The sequence below is a fragment of the Bombus fervidus genome, chromosome 5, assembly GCF_041682495.2.
Source record: "Bombus fervidus isolate BK054 chromosome 5, iyBomFerv1, whole genome shotgun sequence".
NCBI lineage: Eukaryota > Metazoa > Arthropoda > Insecta > Hymenoptera > Apidae > Bombus > Bombus fervidus.
In genome coordinates this window covers 17,477,555-17,500,005 of record NC_091521.1, presented here as the reverse complement: position 1 = coordinate 17,500,005, position 22,451 = coordinate 17,477,555, and the positions used below count along the sequence as shown (strand labels likewise).

The window sequence follows — 22,451 nt, the reverse complement described above, 5'->3', positions numbered from 1 at the left end:
TTGTTCGTACACCAACAAATCATATTTATTTTCCAAAGGTTTTTTAAATTAATAAGACAACAATTTTCTCCGCGTATCTTTTTTACATAGAAATCAAGACAAAAATCGTCAAAGCCTTCGCTGATTTCCTTTATCCGTACGTTTAACTAATATTTTCTTACAAAATATAATGAATCATCGGTTGTCGTCGCTATAGCAAATAAATCATATTACCTTAGAATTCTCACAAATCTTCGATAAAAAGAAAAGAAAAACTAAAAAATTCCCTTATTGCGAACGATCCCCGAAGAAAGAGAGAAAAAGGGAAGAAAATTCCTTCATACGTCGACCAACGATCTATTAGCACGATCATGAAACAATTGAAACAAGAAACGAAACGTAGAGGTTGTTTAATGTTGGCCGATAATGGAAATTAGAATCGTGGTAGGCTGGTAGAATGCGTATCGTTCGACCTCTGACCCTGCTTCGTTCTCCCTCTTTGTCTCTTCTGTTGCTTGCCAAAGATTCCCCTGTTGAAAAGTAACTGGTTCCTTGGATAGTCGAGCCACAAGCGTTTCGAGATCAAACCGGGAACGAACGTGTGCCGCTGTTACACGTTCGCGTACGTTCGTCGTTTGTAACGACAAGTCGGTGATAAGGGTGAGCCGAACGATCAACGGTCAGTCGAGGACAGATCGATTCTGGTGTTGGTGGTTTCTGATGCAACGCGACGAAAACGATTTGTAACGCGCGAGTCGTCGAGACAGAGGATCGTGAAGGCCATTGGTGTTGTCTTTCGAAGGAAGTTGTTGGGAAAGGAAGAACAAGATGATGGCTCAATTTACCAAGAGGCAATGGCTCACACTGATTGTCATCAGCATCGCCGATTTCGCGAACGCGATCTGTGTATCGCTACAGGCGCCGTTTTATCCGCAGGAGGTGAGTAAAAAGATTGTAGAAAATCGAGGGAATTTCTACTTTCGTTCGAGTGGAACATGCGTGAACACGAATGTTGACCATCGTAGTTTAGTATTGTTTGTAAACAATTTGCTTGGACGCCATCTTTAAGTAAATTAAAGGCGTTGGTGAGTCAAAGTCAACCTTGTTGACCTTATTATCAGCGAACGAATTGAAACAATTGTTCCTTCAAGTTAGTAATTAGTTTCTTCTTACAAAATGCTCTTCCTAACCTTTTTCGATTTGTATCGTTATTGTTAATTGGAAGAACAAGTAACGAAAGATCGTAGCGTATAGTTATTGATCGCAATTTGATATCTTGTACAAACTCGAGTAACCTCGTAAACGCAATATAATTTCAATGATTCCTAGCGAAACGATAATAACACCACGATCACGTTCGATGCTATTCGTGGAAGGAAGAATGCTATGATAAATGAAAATTATCATTACAACGATACAGTTCGATTCGTTCGACTTGTTGACGAGCAACCTAAAACTCGATGTATCGTCGCTATCGGATTTGTTTTATCAAACCGTGTCGACAAAAGCGGATCGGATGCTGGAAAAACACATTTGAAAAAATGTGTCGAGAAAACGCTGAAAAGATACGAACAAGGAAAAGAAATTACATACGTTGATAAGTTGTTTTGTGATGGAGAGAACGTTTTCCATAATAATCACCGCTTATCGATCTGTCTGGCTAAGGGTTAAACATCGATGCTCGAGTACGAGTTATCAATTTACGTGGTTCATTAAGAAACATAAGCGCGATCCACGCGACGCTTGCTGAAAAATCTACAATAATTCTGCAAATAAATATAAGACACAGTGCAAAGAAATTAAAAATATCATCGTTTCTTGCCGAGATTCACCTATGTATTTCGTTGTTTATGCAGAATTGTCTTACGTAGTTAATTAATCATATAAAAATAAAGAAATCCGAGCTACGAGGATAGTCCTTCGGAATTCGCGATCGTTTGTCCGACGATACAAAATTCAGTGAAGAAATTACCCTGATAATACACGAAGTTTGTTCGATCCGATTGAAGCGTTTGAGGGAAATTAATCACATTGTCAGTGACAGGCTAACATAAATCGGGACGCAATTACCAATTAATGCGGCATGCATGATCCGTCGAGTCATTAATTTAATCAATTATGTTTGAAAAATGCGAAGAAAGAGTTCCAGTTTTTGGCATCGATGTTTATTCGATGAATTTTTATTGTGATAATATTGTTTGCGCGTTTAGGCATCGTTTAATAAAATTGCAATTTCTCTTGAAATAATTTTGCCCGTACGATTCATGCAGATCGTACAAATTGTGTAACGTAGACGTAAAAATGTCTCGTTGCGGCGTCGTTTACGTCAGTCAGATTTGAAAGTTTATCGATACTATAATTTTCTTTTTTTTTAATATTTATAAATAAATCTGTAATCCTGCTCGAAAAGAAGTAATCTTTCTTTCATAAAGACGAACGATGGCTTGAGTCTCGTAAATTATATTACATTCTTCGTATGCTTGGTAAAAAAGATTTTAAGGGAAATATGCAAAATAACAAATTGCGTGGAATATAGCGGAAGTTTCTCTTTTGCTACCCGGAAATTGTAACGTTATCTAAATTATTGAAATTGTTTTTTCAGCTCATTGATCTATTAAAATTGTATCGTCGACAGTTAAAATGTTGAAAAAAAAAAAAAAAATACTGTATTGCGTATTGTTAACATTTTGATACACCATACAATCCCGTAACTATTAAATTTAAATGGCTACGATTCTATTCGAAAATAATATTAATTAAGAAAGATTGAAATATCACGAATTATTCAATTTTACAAACTTAAATACAAAAGCTTCTTTTTGCGTCCAAGTATTAAGTTCAAGTACTTTAATCCGAGGTTTACCCTCCAAACATATTTGGCTTAACAAAATGAGACTCTTCGATAGTAAAAACAAACAAATTCCGCCAACCAAGGGAGAAGTATTAAGAAAATCCTGATGAAACTGACCACGATCATTACCGATGCTTGCGTGACGTTACTTTTCCTAAATTCTTCCACGTATCTCGTTATTTCTCGTTTATATATTATAAAATTAAAGAAAATACAAATTTTAGATGTGAAAGTTCAAGAGATTGGACGCGAATTAAAATGTTGCCTTTGATAATCACTGATAACATAAAATCCACGATTTATCTCTTAACTTGGTTGCCTCTTGGTCGAATATTATTCCAAGTATAGACCTAAATAATACAAATATAGTAATTCAACACTTATAAAAAAGAATTCATTTTTGTTCTCTGTTTTCAATGATCCAAACTGAATAGCGGTAAACGTAATTTCTGAGCGAACTTCGAACGAACTTCGTGTATTATCAAGATAATTTCTTCACTGAATTTCGTACCGTCGGACAAAATACAAAATAGAACAACAACTTCCCAGTAGTTAAATTGAAATGGATCATCTAGTAAACGAATTGTGTAATGCACAAATGTATCGCACTGTAATCTCAGAAATACAAAACGATAAACGTTTAAACCTCTTTAACTAGAGATGTTAACGACATTTTCTGATAATAAACTAATGTACGAACTTTTGTATCGCTCTTGATTTTCTGCCTAGAAATTTCCATTTTAAACAAGTCGAACAAAGCTATCGTCTATTCTCATTTTCTTCTTTGAAATCAATGAATCACCTTTATACGTTTATATAACACTAATTAGAGGAAATAATTTCGAACTGGCTTAAGAAATTTCGAAGATTAAAACGTTGAATCTGATATTAGGAAATTTCACAGGATTAAAACGTAGAAATTGATTAAATTAAAATCCACGTATCCGTTAAAATCTTCGTAGATGATGTAAGATAGTTCGAAGTAAACAAGTTAGTTCAAAGTAACTGTAAAAAGGATTTTCGCGATGAAACAGGCGAAGCTTACGTGTAAATGATAATTCTGGAACGATAATCGGTCGTGCCACAAATAAATAAGCCATGAGTTAGACGTTGCTAATTATGGAATACTGAAATAACAGTATTTTTTCGATGATTCACATCTCAGACAGGGCGACAGTTATCGATGACGTATACTCGTATACTAAGCGTTTTATGTACGATTTTAGATTGAAATTATCTAATCATGTTACGCACCAAGGAATAGAACAGAATTTTGCGTTTCCTGCGAAACTATCCTAATTTGTTTTCTAATTGTATTTGTAGAAAAAAAAAATTTTTTTCCTTAACGAACTTTCTTTTCGGTCTTTCTTACATTTCTAACTCTTCGTTTTCACATCTTATGAATTCTTTAAATCGTAAAAATTCGTTCATCGAGTAAAATCCTACTTTCATTTTATTACTTTCGTAAATATACTTGCTTGTATGAAAATACATCGTAAACATCAGCATATCACAGTGATGTGACTTTTGGATATTTAACGTAAAGATTTACTTGTCTAGTCTTGTATCGATCTCTCAACTACTTTTCCAGGCCTCTTTTAAACGATATTTACGTACTGAAAAATGATCTTAGATCGAACGTTCCGATAACTACCATAAAAAGTAATTTATAAATATTAAAAGGAAAATAATAAATAACTTCTTTTAATTAAATAATCTGTAGACTAAAAAGTTACGCTATTATATGTGATATATATAACATATATCTTCCTGCTACGTATCTTTGTAATTATGCTATCCTCTATAAGTAAGAATTACTTCTCTTTCTTATCTCTTGTTATTGTTAGAGTTCTATTTTAGAATACACTGCACTCGTAATGAAGGCAGATAATTCATGTTTCGATCTCTATTCCAGATTTTCAGGAAGTCTTCATTATAGTACTACGCGTATGTGCGCATAATCCCGTTGTACGTGTACTAAACACTTTAATTAGAATACAATTGTATGTACACAACGCGGCACGTGCAGATTCTAATTATCTCTTGCAAAGATATTAGAGAAATATGAATGGTAATTTAGATAGAAGGAAGTAACTAACAACGAGCCTCGTTTTAATGACGATTAAAACATAGATACAAACGAATACAAGTTAATTCTGTCTCTAACGACGATGACGTTTCGCATGTTTATAGGAATTTTATTAAAAGAGAAAATAAAATAACGTTTTGCAAGTGCGCCGTTGCCTTAAGGATAAAGTGAAAGAATAGGGAAAAGTAAATTTATGAAATGGGTAAATAACATTGAAATAGGAAAATATCTATTTATAGATGTAATTTTCAATTTATAAAAGCAATATCCTTTTCACAATCTCCTGTCTACGTTTCTAAATCAAACCAAGGATTTAACGCATCCTAACCGCATTATTTACTCCTGTAACACGAAATACATGATTCTTGTCGATCGACGAGTCTTTTCATCGTCAGAACCTGCTGTCACAGCGATTAACACTCTGCAAACGAGGATTTCACGAACGAAGGAGCAACAGAGCAACGTACACGCGTTTAAAAATTAACTTTGGTCATTTTCATCGACTGATTCACCGATTTTTCAGCGATTTATAATTTATCTGTGACAGACAGGACACCGTGTAATACGATTACACGCGTATAACAGACGATTATTCGTCGAAGTGGAGCACGAAAAATCGACTAAAAGTCAAACGGACCAATCCAAGCACGAATTTTCATCAGCTTTTATAACCATAGCAAAGTTCTCCTCGTAAGTTTCATTGAATACTGTTCCTTATCTCATTCTGATTAAATTAATAGCTACATCGTCTAGAGTACAAATTTTTTAAAGCTAATCATCCAATTTAAATGTATTTATGTACTTACATATATTCTAAATTTGTTAATCTTAACTTTGAAGCATAAAGATTATATGCTTTTTCTGAATATTTTATCAAGCTATATTTAGGTAAAGATGATTTGGTCCGAGAAGATGTCAAAAAAGTGTAACACAAAATCGTGCACGTTATATATATATATATAATTTTGAAATGTTATATACGTATAATACTTTGAGATTTATTAGAATAATTTAAAATTTATTATTTCTCGAGGAGCTTGGAAGCTTTCCCTGGCATTCAACTATTTCAAAATTTTCAAGTCTTCGTATGATACGTAATTTTCATTTTCTATCTCCATGAAAAATATAGAATTTCTTGCAAAAATTATTATTTCGATCCAAGCATCAGCAACAACGAGCCTACTGTTAAAAACCCAATGGAAGAAGATTCCCTTGCTTTCTGAAATCGTTTCCTATCCACGTTCGTGATTCTCTGCCGTTGTGAAGTGTCTAAAGTTTATCGGCATTTATCATGGCCAGCGTTAATTGCAGTCGAACGCGTGATAATGCGACGAAATGCGTAGTAATAACACGGAATCGTCTAACATTTCGTATTCCTTCGCGTAAAATCAGAAATTTGTATGAAAAATTGCACGCGTTCATTATACTTTGATCGATTGTAATTGATCATTTTCTTATCTGTTTATTTGCAGGCTGAGAAAAAAGGAGCATCCCCGTCGGAATATGGATTGGTCTTTGGAATTTTCGAGTTTATCGTCTTTATCATCAGTCCCGTTTATGGACAATACGTGAGTAAAATAATTATTATACCATAATTTTTTATTAATCCTTGGATAATATTTATAACAGTTAATTGTTATACACGAACATATATAAAAAGATCTTCATTCTATTATATTTAGAATTTTAAAATTTACTCGTCAAATGTATTATTTTCTTTATTATGAAATCTTGTTCTTTTAGTTGGTGACAGAAAGTTTCGTCAAATTTTTGAGAATTTTTGAGAAATGTTTACACTGCTTTCATTTTTGCTATGACAAAGGGAAAAAAGTTGAAAAAGCATATTCAAAATGTATTTGTATAAGAGAGACGTTGATTCAAAAAATTGACAGGGATTGAAAAAAAACAAAAAAACAATTGAGTGAGCAATTCTGTTTCCTTCAAATCCTAAAGTCTTAAAAGATGTAGGAAGATACGAGACCCTAAACGACGACAGCTTCGTTTACTGAGATGTCGGAGATTGCCTACTTTTAGGCGGTCACTTTTATCAGCGCTGTTTTTTCCCTTTACTCTGACGAAATACTGGGGCAATCACGTTCATGAGTCTGAATAAAGCTATTAAATTAAAATGAACGAAAGAAAGAAACCGTCTAAAATTAATCAATCGTTTAATCGGTACACACAACTATAAATCCTTAAACTTTCTCCTTATCGTTATTTACGGGGAAAAAATCCCTTTTTCAATAAAAGAGTATCTTTATCGGTAAGAAAGAAAAGAATAACGCGATCAAAAGGTCTGAACGATAAAATATCGCCTGTCAGCTATCGAAACACTTCCACCATAACTACTCGGTATTCTACTCATAACAAATCTATTTTTCGCTTTGAACTATGCTTAGTTCAGTGTTGAAATCAGAGAAACGCGTAACTACTGATTTATAATTTGTTTTGACGAACAAGAAAATCAAGTTTTAGAATTCTAAATGTAGAGATATAATTTTAGGCTTTTGTTATTCATCAGGTTTTCTATTTTTACGATTTAAAAGGAAATTAGAGGAAATGGATTTTACTTACATTACCTACATGCTAGAATATTTGTCTAACTTTTTATCTATTTTCATCTACTTTTCTCCAAGTACTTTAACGTTGATTGCATTCACCGTCATTCACGTGCTTAGTTACATCGAATCGGACCAAAACTATTGTTCAACGGCGGCATCCTGACGACAGGAACCTGCGCCATCTTCTTCGGTCTGCTGGACAAGGTGAACGGCCATTATCCCTTTATAGTCCTTTCGTTCGTGATTAGAATCGTCGAGGCTATAGGAAATGCGGCATTTCTCACTGCCAGCTTCGCCATTATCGCCAAGGAATTCCCGGATAACGTCGCTACCACCTTTGCCAGCTTGGAAACATTTTTTGGCTTGGGTCTCATTGTCGGACCAACTGTTGGCGGTGCTCTTTATCAGGTAGACCAATGAGCTTCCAAATATTTTTTGTGTCGATCTACTGTTTTTCTTGAAATCCATTAAGAGTAGTACGTTGTGAATTATTCGAAGATGTTTGATCCTTTTTACTCGGAATCGTTAAGGTTAAGACCTTGGGTTACTAGTTTTAACTAAAATCTAGCGGTTCCAACTTAAAATAGCGAGCCTTTTACAATTTACTCGGAAAAAGAAGTGGACCGTACAGAACTTCTTTCCGTGTTAGGATATTTTGTTTGTCCTTTTAACGAATGAGTATCATTGTAACGACTAATCGGATATCAGAATTTTCTCTTATTCAAGAAATTTAATAAATTTAATAGAATACACGTGGATTATTAAATTGGATAATTAAAAATCGATATATGAATACAGGATATGTAATCTTTTTGTCAATATTTTCAATACAGGTCGGTGGATACACGACGCCATTTGTTGTCTTAGGATCAGCTCTCTTTACGACTGCAGTTATGACCATTTTTATCCTACCGGTTCACCCTAACAGCAGCGAAGCAGCTCACAGTACAGTAGGTAAGGTTTTAACAATTAATTATTATACAAGAGAAAATAGCAGAGATACAGATAATAATATCGTGAATTTAAAATATTTTTACAGGCGTGACGAAGGCGTTGAGAATTCCAGGCGTATTGATCGCCACATCATCCATAATCGCGACAAGCATGAGCATAGGATTTTTACAAGCTACCCTTGAACCACATTTAAGGCAATTTAAATTGAGCCCTATCGTTCTGGGCTTAATGTTTGTCATTAACGGTGGCACTTATGCCATTACCGCTCCTGCGTGGGGCTGGCTCTGCGATAAGCATTCACATCCAAAAGTAATTATCGAAATGTTGCACTAATTAATCATTAATCACCCTACTAACGCTACTCGATCTTCGCTAATTTAAAAGTCCTTGTATTTTACGATTTTCTACATCGACTTATCTCATTCGTAGTTTTCAATCCTATGTATTTCAATTTAAATTAAATTTTCAGGTGGCCACCGTAGCCGGATGCATTCTCGTGGTTGTAGGATTTTGTTTAGTAGGTCCAGCACCTTTCATACCGTCTTCGACTATGCTTTGGATGACAATTTGTGGTCTGGTAGTTCACGGCTTAGGCATGGCTGCACAACTGGTTGCCAGTTTCACGGATGCATTGAGAACATCGATGTACGTTAACATAACAAATTATTAATTCTCTATCTTGTCTGTTTGCATATAGATATATTTACGGCTATTTTTAATCATGAACATTAACCCTACATAGCTGAAATCTTTCTTGTGCGTAAAGAACCACAATTAAAGTTCTGCCTTTAGAATGAATTTTAAAATACACACATTTGAAAATGTAAACTCAGCTGCTGGTAACTTTGAAATTGAAAAGAGAGTTGTGAAAAATAAATTGAGATTAGTAAAAAGCGTTAGAATTAATAAATTGGTAATGAATTACGTGTATTAAGAATCGTAGTTCAAGTTTTTAACAGAAGTTTTTGATATACGTTAACATAACAAATTATTAATTCTCTATCTTGTCTGTTTGCATTTAGATATATTTACAGCTATTTTTAATAATGAACATTAACCCTACATAGCTGAAATCTTTCTTGTGCATAAAGAACCACAATTAAAATTCTGTGTTTTTAGAATACACAAATTTAAAAATGTAAACTCAGCTGCTGGTAACTTTGAAATTGAAAAGAGAGTTGTGAAAAATAAATTGAGATTAGTAAAAAGCGTTAGAATTAATAAATTGGTAATGAATTACGTGTATTAAGAATTGTAGTTCAAGTTTTTAACAGAAGTTTTTGATGTACGTTAATATAACAAATTATTAATTCTCTATCTTGTCTGTTTGCATTTAGATATATTTACAGCTATTTTTAATAATGAACATTAACCCTACATAGCTGAAATCTTTCTTGTGCATAAAGAACTACAATTAAAGTTCTGTGTTTTTAGAATACACAAATTTAAAAATGTAAACTCAGCTGCTGGTAACTTTGAAATTGAAAAGAGAGTTGTGAAAAATAAATTGAGATTAGTAAAAAGCGTTAGAATTAATAAATTGGTAATGAATTACGTGTATTAAGAATTGTAGTTCAAGTTTTTAACAGAAGTTTTTGATGTACGTTAATATAACAAATTATTAATTCTCTATCTTGTCTGTTTGCATATAGATATATTTACGGCTATTTTTAATCATGAACATTAACCCTACATAGCTGAAATCTTTCTTGTGCGTAAAGAACCACAATTAAAGTTCTGCCTTTAGAATGAATTTTAAAATACACAAATTTAAAAATGTAAACTCAGCTGCTGGTAACTTTGAAATTGAAAAGAGAGTTGTGAAAAATAAATTGAGATTAGTAAGAAGCGTTAGAATTAATAAATTGGTAATGAATTACGTGTATTAAGATTTGTAGTTCAAGTTTTTAACAGAAGTTTTTGAACAGAAATTATAACTATTCTATTGTGGATTGATTATTGGAAATGATGTTTGTAATGTTTAGTCAATACGGATTTTCAAATAATCTGGAGACCTATGGCCTAATCAGTGGACTATGGACCAGCACGTTTGCTCTTGGAGCATTTATTGGTCCGAGCGTAGCAGGAATTTTACTGGACAATATTGGATTTCGAAATGCTACTATGTTCATCGTGTTTCTTCACATGCTTGTGGTAAGATATCATTTCTCTAATGGCAACGATTAAATTTAAACCCTTCCTCTCTAGTAATAAGAATCAAATTTAAAACTTTCCTCCTCCTCCCCCTAGCAACAAGAATTAATTTTGGAGCTTCTTAATTATTTGATAACGATCTCCCAAGGTTGAATTTTAATATTAATATTTGAGATCCTTGTGAAAAGAATTTCAAATTGATCAAAATAATCGCACCAATCAAATTCCCATCAAATTCAACGCTTAACGACGACACGTTCCAAGAAATTCTAAAGACACCCGACTGTTATACACTCGGATCTTCATTACGATGTTGCGAACACAGAGCAGATTTCTGAGAAATAGGTCCCAGATGAAAAAGATAAAAATTGCGCGGCCTTGCCGGCCGGAATTACACTCTAAAAGGAGGAATGTGAATGAAAGTCGTAGAAAACGATTTCACTAGGTAGAATGATTTAGAACGGCGCATCGTTTGAAAGAGTGTGCGTGTCTCTTCCCAAAGCCAACACATCTTAACGATATAAAGGCCAATTCCATTCTTTTGAAAATAAAAATATACGTATCTTAATACATCGTGCATATCTTAATTAACAATCGTAATCCTTACAGATTAAATATACAATTATATTCTGGAATATTCTTAACGTGTTCTCACTGTCTTATTCAAAATGTTTCTTCTTTACATTCGAAGGACAGAGATCACAGGTTTTATTTACCTATCATAAAAGATGGTCGCGATTGAAGGAAGGATAGAAAACACTGTCTTACAACAATCTTCGGATCGATTCTAAATAAAAATTCTCGGGTTATCTTTCAGGGCGTGATGGCGGCGGTGTTCTTGAGCGTTTGCACACAAAGACATAAACCATACACGGAGATCAGCGCGACGGAAGATTTAAGGATACCGTTGACGGACAGCGAGCGCTCGCGGAGCGGAAGTCATCGTCATGTTCGCGGTCAGGGCGTGCCGATCGATAGGCCCAGCGGCATGAACTCCCTGATCGTGTGCAACAGTTATTCGAACAGAGCCGGTGCTTGGTCCCGAGCATCGTACAGCGGCCGTTATTCCCATAGTTATGGTTCGATCGAGACGAAAAGGTATCTAGAGTTGACTACGTGATGGCTGCAGCCATTCAATGACACACGGACAGGAACATCTCGGACAGGGTCGTGCTCCGCAGTATTGTCATGCTTCGTGAGCCTAACTCAACGTTTGGGAAAGCCTCTTCGATATTTACGAGGGTCGAAAGATTTATAACGGGATACGTTTTGATTCTTTCGTTTAGTAGCAGATAGTAAAAATGATTAAAAAAAAAAAAAAAAAAAGAACGCAGTTATCGATGCCGAGAAACAAAGTTATTGAAAAATGTTTGAATTGAAATAATTTTAATAATCGAAATAATTTTATACATTACCAGTCGAAACTTTGAAACTGATACGAGTTTTATTATTTTAGAAAATTTTTTGATAAAAAATTGTACGCGCTAGAAATGGGTTCACGTGTGAAATATAATTCTTATTTATTTAACTTGTGTTTACATGATAAATACATTGAATAGAATTAATTTGCTTAGTAGAAACTTTTAACTATTCTTATGCTGGTGAAATTGTCTTACGAATTCATCTAACTCGATTATTGATAAATCTAAAAGAATTTATCGTCACAAGGAAAGAGTGAAAAACATTTTTATCGAACGATCGAATTTAGGATGTGTCGTTTCTTTATGAGAAAGTAAAGAAAAAGAAAAGATAAACGCGCTTCTGTCTTCCGTCGCTCATCTCCAATCGAAGAAATGGCAGATTTGAAGGGATACGAGGATTACTAAAGACACGGATTTATGCCTCGGACGTCTCAAACAGTATTCTCAAGATGCAGATGCAGGACACATTTCTACGCTTAAAGTGTCAAGTGTAATCGATCGAGGATAGCTATTTTTAACGAACGAAAAATTTTGAAAAGAAGTGGAATCACTTATATTTCACTGATAAGTAAAGCAATAGATTAGAAGATAATTATTTTCCTAACAAAGAATTTAATTTTTATCATCGTTGATGAACTTTTACTCGCGGTTAATAAGAGGCACGACCCTAAAACGGAAATCTCACGTACAAACAAAATCTTTTTGATGAAGAACAGGTTAATATCGACGAAAGTTTGTTCTTATCGAATTTTCATTGCATTAAAACCACCAAAGACAAATTACGAAAGGATTGTACTTACAATACACTCGCGCATAATTTTAATTGTTATCGCCATTAATGTACTACGTCGATGATATCTTTTCGGTTATGTTAGATATCATAGAATAATTATATTTCAACGCATCTTTAATAAAAACAACATTTTTATTTAATATTCTGTGGTATCGCTGTCATTGATGAATCTCCTACTTAACATAAAACGTTAAGTTTCATAAAAAGTAGCCGTTCACGCAACTCGAGTCGTGACTTACATCCAACATAGATTTTCACTCTCGATCGCGAGTAACGCGTCGCGTTTTCTACATACCCTTAAAATTCCAAGGCATTTGCGCATTCGCGACACACCCACGCACGTATGTGAATTCTTTTGGAACAATAGCGATCCTGGTCTGACGCCGCTTGCGCGACGCTGCGTGCACGTGCATGTGCAACGACACCCATGGAAATCGATAGTTTCTCTGTCGATGATTCACCTCACCAGCACTGGTCATCCAGAGTTCCAAGTAAAACTAGTTCCCTGTTCTCATCTTATTTTACTTTTACAACTGAATTGAAAACTTATTACAAGATATGGATAAGGCTTTACAAAACGATATTGTTACATTAAATAGCGTTTCCTTGCTATCGAATATATTTAATAGAAGTCAAACTGTTTTGTGTTTCATTCTATTGAATAATAACTTTATAGACAGACATTTCTTTTAGTCAGGTTTTTAGCCAGTTCTACATTTTTAAACCACTTACATAATGATGTTACCTCGCTCAATGACTATCAACCTTTGATGTTGTTACATATTTATGGTATACAATTTTTTTTTTATTTGGTAGAATTTTATTCTTTATTATAATTCTCATCGAGAATTATAAGTAAATTATTCTGGCGTGGTACTATAACTTGGATAACAAGAGTTTATAGTATGTTTGATTCTAGTTGAATCTAATGCTTAAATCTAAAGGCTAATGTCTTTTTAGTCTGCGGATCTGATCCGTCGTGTCAGGTAATTGGGTAACTAATGCGTTTTGGTGATTGTTAACTCTTGTATTATATCTGTTACTGAATTTGGATATTTCTTCCTTAACTATGGGTATCTTAATGGTATACAGATGATTACGATTAAATCGACAGGACGAAAAGGAAAGTGATGTTTCTACCTAATAATAGAAATCGCTATTTATTTTCCGAAAAATGCCCAAGACTAATTTTCTTCTTCTAATCTAATCGCGAAAACGTCACTTTGTCAGGTTTGATAGCTTTGTTTTAAGACGCGACATTTTAAGAGTAAGTATCGACAAGATACGTACAATTCTTGATCAAGAGTAATTTTATCCAACGTTCAAAGTCTACTGTACTGGATCCACTCTGGTATTATCGAAGCGTGTGCACCGGTAGTTTCTGATTTAAGACGACAGCGAACGCGTCGCGTCCCGCTACTTCCGGTTCGACGTCCGATAACTCGATCGTAAATTTCGCCAGCGAGTCACCCCCGCGCGAATTCGCAGCTCGTAAAGCAACACGTACGCGCTTATAATCGTGACTGTATTCCCTCTTATGTATTCCACTCGGTTCTGTTTTGTTCTCTTCTATACGCCGGTGTGCATCGACTCGCCCGGAAATTACTCTGTTCTCCGTGTGACGCGGCGTTTCTCCCGAGGCACGTGCGAATTTATTCCGCCATTAAATATTGCAGACGCTCGTTGAATCGTGTGTCACGATTCTGTCACCGATCTGTCACCAAGTTCGATCAAAGTTTAGTCTAGTAAACTACTCTACCACGTAGGAGATAAACGTGGAAGTAATAAATATGGAAGTGATAAACGATCAAGCCTGAGAGATCGATAAGACGAAAAAGGAATGTCAAAGAAAACGGTAGATACAAATTAGGAGAGGCAAATTAACAGACGCAAACAGAAGGAGGGTTTGAAGACGATGGACGCTGCACGAGGAGATCGTAATTATTTTTTCAACACACAAACGAGCACGAAAGCGAACCGAAGGTACGAAAGGAAGAGGAATGAATTATTAACGCACGGTGAGGTCAACGATGTGCATCCAACTGTCCGTTGATGCAGCTTAGTCCCTTTTCCTCTCGGTTTCTTCTCCTTTCCCCTCGCCTTTTTCAACGAACAAATGCGAAATTCTTTCAAATAGAACGTATCGTCTAAGAATCGAGGAAGAAGCAGCACGGTCGAGGGCACAGCTACTGAGATGATCGTCTGATCGATGATTCTTTTTTCTCTTTCCTTTGTTTGCACATTTGTAACCACACAGTTTCCTCGACTTTGATATTTATTATATCATTAACGTTAAGAATATCAGAATTTCCTCCAATCCAATAATACAGCTCTTTATATCATAAAAACATTTTTCACATCTTGCGAACAATTGCTGAAATATAATCTAGTTTAACTATTATACTTTTATTTTAATTACCTATTTATGTAGTTTCTATTTCTATCATTCGCGCATTAGCATAGTGAATTCGATAGCCGAGGACAATTAAAGTTAATGGTAGCGACTTTATGTAATCAGACGTTACACGCTGTCCAACAGTGAAACAATTACGTAAGCATCGACAAAATGTTTCGAAAATTTATAACGACGATCAAGAGCTCGCGTATGCGGGGAAAGCTAGCGACAAAAGTACGAATTTATTGTTCCATTATGTCCAATATATATCGTCCAATTATGTCTGAAAATGTATTACTATTACGCTTAACCACGTAATTACCGGGCGGACGCAAACGAAACGTAATGGGCCGTACGATTAACTTGCGTAATGCGAAGAAAAATTTGCAAAAAAGTGAATGATTTACGCAAACTATGTAACAGTTCTGAGTTTTTCTTGGAACAACGATCGTAGAACATTTCCATGTTACCGTTTAATTCCTTATTCATCAACTTTTTATTTAGAATGAAAAACAAAAGTGGCGCCGCATAAGAGAAAATTGCTGGCAGCATTCAACACCGAGGAGTATGTTTGTCTCTGCGCAGTGAATTGGAACTTTTATGAGATTCAAAAGATTTATTATAGTGGAGATTACACCAAGTATTGGGTATTTTAATCGCATTAAAAACCGCTTTATGATTTATATTATTTTACTGAAATTAAGGAATAATCTTGACGATAACTTTTCATACGACGATCGTATCGAGTAACATTTTCATTTAAAGGAAAGTAAGCTTTTTAAAATATCGTAGAATCAAGTTCTCCAAGACTCGAGAAACCAGAAATCATAAACAAGCGGAAGAGATCATTCTTACGCCAATGCGGCGCCAGGATTAGGCGAACGAGAATATCCACAGGTGAATAGTGTTCAGAATGAAAAGGAACAGGTTCACGAAGGGGGTTGGCCGGTAATCCTGTACGTCCTCGATAATAATTTTGTGTGCTCCGGAGATTATTATACACTGTGCACTGTACTAGTTTCAAGGAACACTTCCAAATTACACCTCGAGATAGTAAATTATGAAAGGGAAACGTAATAAAATCGTGATCAGGATGTCCCGATGTCGTGGTGTTTAAAATATCGTAGAGAAAAAGAGCGGAAATAATTACATAAGACATTGCAAGGGTAGTGATCGAACTTCAAAATTACATAGTAATTTCGAGTAAACATATTTCAATATACTTCATTAGGTAAACAATATATTTGTTTTTACGTTAAGTTGCATCTGATTCATAATAGATAATTTGTTAGAAGATTGTGCAACAGACTAAAGCTAACAGATAATATTCATATATTCAGTTTAATTACATTTTAAATATGTAAACTACTACTTCAGAAACAAATTGTAGTATATAGAAGTTGCATTGAATCTCTACCGACACTTTAACCTTTTGAAAGATACAAACACGTATGGGAAAACCTAATACATATTCCTTCGATTCAAGCGTCATTTCAAAAAATACAAAACAATAATATACGAGCACTACGTTTTTCAGAAATTTCAAAATATATTCCAAATATTGTCTATCCTGTTTAATATCTGCAACAATACTTTAAATAAAAACGACCGAGAGATAAGAAACTCCTTTCAGCTTTGATAAATTCGTTCCTAAAAGAATTAAACCCTCGGAACAATAGAAATAAACGATAGAGATAAATAAAATAAAATAAATAAAGAACCACGAATAAAATTAGACCAAAGGAACATCAATCATGAGATCCATCTTCTGCAATTTCCTTCAAAAATTCAAATAAATTCCACAGCTTCCACCGGTCGCAATTCACTGAATTCAACGTAGAAACCCTGCTTCTTGAAAAAAAATCCCTTCTTACGCCACTGTAATAAACACCGGCTGAATCGGGTGTCAGATGAAGTGCTGCCACCTGAGCAGGAAAATCCGCAGGTGGACGAATCGGGTGTGCATGGGACGTCGTGAAAACAAGCAGGTCCACGTAAGAGGGTTGCCGGTTGGTTCCCCCACCATGAGACCCAATTCACCATGGTGGGGGTTTCTCGACGCATGCGCACGCTGTTCTGGGTCCTGTGACCGAGAGTAGCGGCCAGTTCGGGGGCCCAAAGTCTGTTTCCATCGCGAGGGAAGGCCTCGGATCGCGCTCGTCTCGTCAGCGTCCGGTCAGTCCGTGTTTTCCCGCGTTTCTTTCGTCACGTCGCGATTTTTCACCCCGAAATTGGTCGTCGTAAACTGCTCGCGCGAGTGTACACGTGATCCAAAGGATATCAGAGAGACACTCACGGTGGAACTTGTTCAATACGTTTCAAAGGATCCAGAAACGATCGTTGTGTTTACCAGTGTGCCAAGTGTCATGGGGATCTAGGAACGCCGGCGAGGGTGAGTCTGTTCGCGCTACTGGAAATTTTGCGTTCTACGGTAAATTCTCGGATACTCTGCAATTGAGATTGAGAACGTTTAACGAGTGATTGATATTGGTGATCGTTGATTTTATCGAAACAGGAAGACGTGTGTTTTTCTGTCATGTCGAAGGTAGATCCTTTGAGAAAAATCATTCGTGGTACAAGTTGGTCCATGTATGTACATATATACATTAATTATAGGGATGTTCGTATCAGATAGTAGGCTGAGAGTAGGTGTTGCCGTTATGCTCGTAACAGCAGGCACCCTACGGAAACGAGTTAAGGTCTAGGAATTAATTTCATTGAGTTCCCTGCTGCAAATGAGCTGCGCTGCAACAAAGAAAGTGGCTGGCAGGAGCACTGACCGGTTATTCGAATGCACGATACGGTGATAAAGTCGACGATCTTTCGCTTCTAAACGCCCTTTGTTCAGTCTGTGTTGCATAAAAATGCAAAGTGCGTTAGATCGAACAGACTATGTAGAGACGCAGAAGTCTCTTTACACGGAATGATTATAGCGTGGCTAAAAATAGACAGTCTCGTGTCATGGAAAATCTTAATTAGGGTCGTAATGTCAAACCAAACGATGCGAGTTGCTGTTGCGATTAGTATTTATAAGAAAATCGGAAAGCTGTTGGAGACAATTTTCTCTCTCGCGATACTTTTAATGATACTTCAAATCTAATAATTATCTGCATAATTACACTACGTGGTCTGATAATCGTAAGTTCCATTTAATTAGGTGTTATAGTAGGATTTTTTAAAAAATCCTAGCCATAAGAATTAATATCACGATGCTCGTAAACTTAAATAATTAAAGAGCATTTTTTAAAGCAATATATAGGAATGTAACGAAAATAGGAGATGTTCTTAAACGTTACTATTTCCCCGGTAATTTAATTTGAGACGAAGGTCTATAAAATTTACTTTCAAGCTTACCGGGCGTCATCATCTGGCCTTAACTAACTGCTTATAAGCCTCTTCAATGATCAACGATCCAAGACGACTCTTACTACTTCCTTAAGATTCTCAAGGACACTTGGAGTAGAATTTCAAGATGTAGAACAGATGCTGAAAATCATTTCAATTACATTTCAAGATTATTTCATTGATCTTTCCAACGCTGATAAACAAGTTCAATGACAAATCTTTTTAAGCTGATCAATGGAATTGTCCGTATTGTTCGGTAAACAACTATGGCGAAGTTACGGCTTTGCATGGGTTAGGCAAACGATCGGAGGATCGGTTAGGACATTTGAAATTGTGATTCCAGGCGTGTCCGGGAAGGGGAGGTTAGGCCGAACGGACGGACGTGTTCCTTTCTACGTGCGTCTCTGTATAGATGGAGTCGTGCTAGGCTAATACGCCGAACGAATGCGTTGCGGCTAGATGGTGGAATCTTAAGTGTCTTCTAAGTGTCCTGAGATCTCTTTCGTAGGATAAAGAACCCAACAGTGCATAGACTCTAGAGGAATTATCGTATCTGTGCCATGGCTAGGGGAAGCAATTACTGGAATCGAATGCTTATATCTTCTTATACTTTCTTCAATTTGCTTCATTTGTTTGAATGCGTAGAATTTTTAGACGGTGGGAACATTTACGTAATCTCCTCTTTTTGAACTTAAGGACGTGTTATGTAATTTTTAGAGATATATAAAAATTCATTTGCAAAAGTTTTATAATACTTGATCCTGTTGAATTCCTTCAGCTATTTCCGATTCAATCGCGTGTTTCTATGGCTAAAATGTTCCCTTAAATTTGAAGATAAAACAGAGGAATCGTTATTGATACGCGCAATCTCGCGTTTCAATTCTCTGCATAAAAATGTTCTCAAACCGTTAAAAGTTTTTATTTGCTGAAACAGTAGTGAGATCGAGGCTTAAAAAATTCGAGAAATACAACGCGGTTAACGACGTTGTCAATTTCGTTAGAAAAGTTTCAGTGGATTTTAGGCTGATTTAGAAAAAAGTTTTCTTGGCTATTAACAGTTACACCCGTTAAGTAGAGTCTAAATCGATGGCAATTAGCAGAAAACCAGGATTTTCTTAAATATTAATAATTATCTGCTTGTAAACGAATCGCAGGTATAGGGTAATTCGTTGAAAATTAAGATTTTCTTGGCTATGGTAATTATCTGTCAGATTGAGTTGTAAGTTGTTGCTCAGTTTGTACATTAAGTTTATATATCCCTATCTACAGATCTACGTATATAGTAGATACGCGCAGTAAATTTAACTTGTATATCTTATCAGAAGGAAAGGATAATTTTCACATGGAATTGGTCGACGAAACGAATTTAAATATTCCACTTCTATGAAAGATAGAAAATATATCTTCTTATAGTGTTTGGCATCTGTGATCTTCGTAATAGAGAAATCAATCAAAAATTTATCCATCTTGTCTGGCTGCATGTTCCAACCACCCACTGAATATCCGTCGCACTACATCACGAGCCGATCCTGCAGAAACAAAAATTTCCTCGCCATTCACGCCGACACCATTATTCATCAATCGTGTTCCTGGCGAAATTTCGCCAGGCTTTGGACTTCGAGGCCGGTCCGTGGCTCGCTCAATCGTTTCCATGTGTTTTGCATATGAGATCGAAAGTGTGTACGTGGTGCACACGGAACGTGGGGAAACGCTTTGTTGTATTGGTGACGTGCACGTGTGTGTAGAGTAGCCATGAAATGCAGTCGAACCGGCTGTAGAAGACGCGTGCATCGTGGCCCAGGCAGAGCTGTGAGCTTCGTGGGTCCGGTGTTCACGGGACACGCTGCTTGCGGATTTTTTAAAGATCTTCCTTGTTACGGATCGGAAACGGGGGTTCGAACGTAAATAAAAGATCCGCGGTTCGCCTTGATGTCTGAAATTCCATCGACCTCCGCGTTAACTCGCGCGCGCGGGCGTACATGGTGAAAAGGCTTTCGTCGAATTCATTAGGAAAAGGAAATACCCTGGCGAATCTGTGGTTTGCTCATGATGTTTGCGCTTCTCCTTTTTTCTTCCGTTTATTTCGAGCCTTTTTAATTTTTCTTCTTGGTCCCTTGAAAATGATTTTGACTCTTAAAGAAACGTCATTGAAGCAGCTTCTCGACTTAAAAATAACCACTGTTTCTAACAAAATCTCTCGTTCGACCGATTTCTCGACGTTTCAACGAATTCTACCTGTAACGAAGCTCTGTCGAGCCAATTCTTCGAACAGAAGCTGGCCTTCTTACCTTCAAAGAAATCTCATTCGATCTTTGCTTGTCAGCTCCAAAATGACTTCTAGCTACAACAAAATTTTATTCGACAAATTGTACCAATTTCAACGATTGCAGATTTTTCACAATTGTTCGAATTTAAAATCCCTTTTTCCGAACGATTCGCTTTACACACACGCGTAAGATGGCTGTCTTTATGCGTTGTTTTGGCGTATGGTCGAAACGCCACGAAGCAGCAAAGAAAACGAGAAGAGAAGGGAGTGAAAAGAAAGAAAGAAGAGAACGAACCGACTAAGAAAGCCGACGTAGGAAAGTCGTTGCACTGCGAACAGCTCAAGATCCATGATGCTGCGCCACGCGGCGAACAATGGACTCTGACGTCACTTCGAGGCTACACCTGCGGCGCTACACTTGTATGTGCAACGAGCCACCGACAAACCACCCCGCGGAGCGTGCTCCGATTCACAGCGGCCTGTTCGATTTCAAAACGGCCACCGGATCGAAAATAGCCGGCTACGTGCGTATGTGCCTTGCCACGGTTATGCTTCGCTGTTTATCGAACACCGCGGGTAATACGAGCTCCGTTCTTGCCTCGAAGGAGAAAACGAGACTCGATCTTACAATCTTAGAACGTTACGATGGGTCTCTCGAGATGTTAGAAACGAAGATTTTAATTGTACGTAGACCTTTTAACGGTATAAGAGGAGAATTCAATTTTAGGTCTGTTTGATATTAGAAGTTGAAATTCTAATTACCTAAAAAGGTACTTGAACGTTAATTTTCACAAATGCAATACGAATAATTCTTCAACGGGAACTGTAAATGGAAAATGTTCCAAGAAACCCTTTGTATTTGCTAGTTTTTATACTCGAAAATAAGTATCCATTATATCGATCCAGAACAATTTACGGTACACTTTTGCGAGTGAAGCAATCAAACTTCATTTCGTCTGTTATGTTGGCTAAAAGAGCGAACCGACTTTCGTCCGTAGGCTAACGAGGAAAATCATTTCTGTGGGGACTTTCATAACGATGAAACGATTTCAACGAATATAATGATCGGTCACAATCGTGGCTCGTACCGTTCGATTATGTAAAAGTTCGTATAAAGACCGTGTCGAATTGTGATCTGAAACGTGTTCCATACGCAATACTATTTACGTAAGCACGCACGTACGACGATCAATCGCAAAAGGAACATTTATTAACATCGATGCATCTGAAAATGGAAAGCGTTCATCCAAACGCGTTGCACGTAATGTTTTATAATAAACGTTATCACGTTTGTTATGCCATGAGATAGTTGGTCGACGCGAATTATTTCTAACTACGATAAACGTTTCTTTTTCGTTAGAGATATTTCTAGTTGCAAATGGTTACGGGTAAATTGTAATTTAAAATAAACGATTCTTATTTATTTTATGTAATATATGCACATACATATGCATTTACAATTTCCACGATTCGATAGATATCTCATTTTTTCTTTCATTTTTCACTTGAAAGACGTACATTTTTTTAGTAATTTCAATCTCCTGTTTTTACTAATACTTTTTAGATAGATCTCCTGTTTTTACTAATACTTTTTAGAAGTAGAATAGAGAATATTTTTGAGCTATTTTAATCTCAAAAGTTTA

The 22,451-nt window shown here is 36.0% G+C and overlaps 2 protein-coding genes across 4 annotated transcripts in view; both read left to right on the top strand.

Annotated features, from left to right (window-relative positions):
• Positions 1-283: 283 nt before the first annotated feature.
• Positions 284-12,944, top strand: LOC139987499 (MFS-type transporter SLC18B1). Its single transcript, XM_072003821.1, has 8 exons — positions 284-918; positions 6,392-6,487; positions 7,598-7,888; positions 8,314-8,434; positions 8,520-8,743; positions 8,904-9,079; positions 10,420-10,588; positions 11,406-12,944. The coding sequence occupies exons 1-8, from the start codon at positions 808-810 to the stop codon at positions 11,706-11,708; spliced, it is 1,491 nt and encodes a 496-aa protein (XP_071859922.1). The 5' UTR covers positions 284-807; the 3' UTR covers positions 11,709-12,944.
• A 4,362-nt stretch (positions 12,945-17,306) lies between these two features.
• LOC139987634 (uncharacterized) overlaps positions 17,307-22,451 on the top strand; it is a 56,431-nt gene continuing 51,286 nt past the window's right edge. For all 3 annotated transcript variants that reach the window (XM_072004108.1, XM_072004107.1, XM_072004105.1), the window contains exon 1: positions 17,307-17,589. The gene's annotated coding sequence lies outside the window, so the exon portion shown is untranslated. The remainder of the gene's footprint in view (positions 17,590-22,451) is intronic.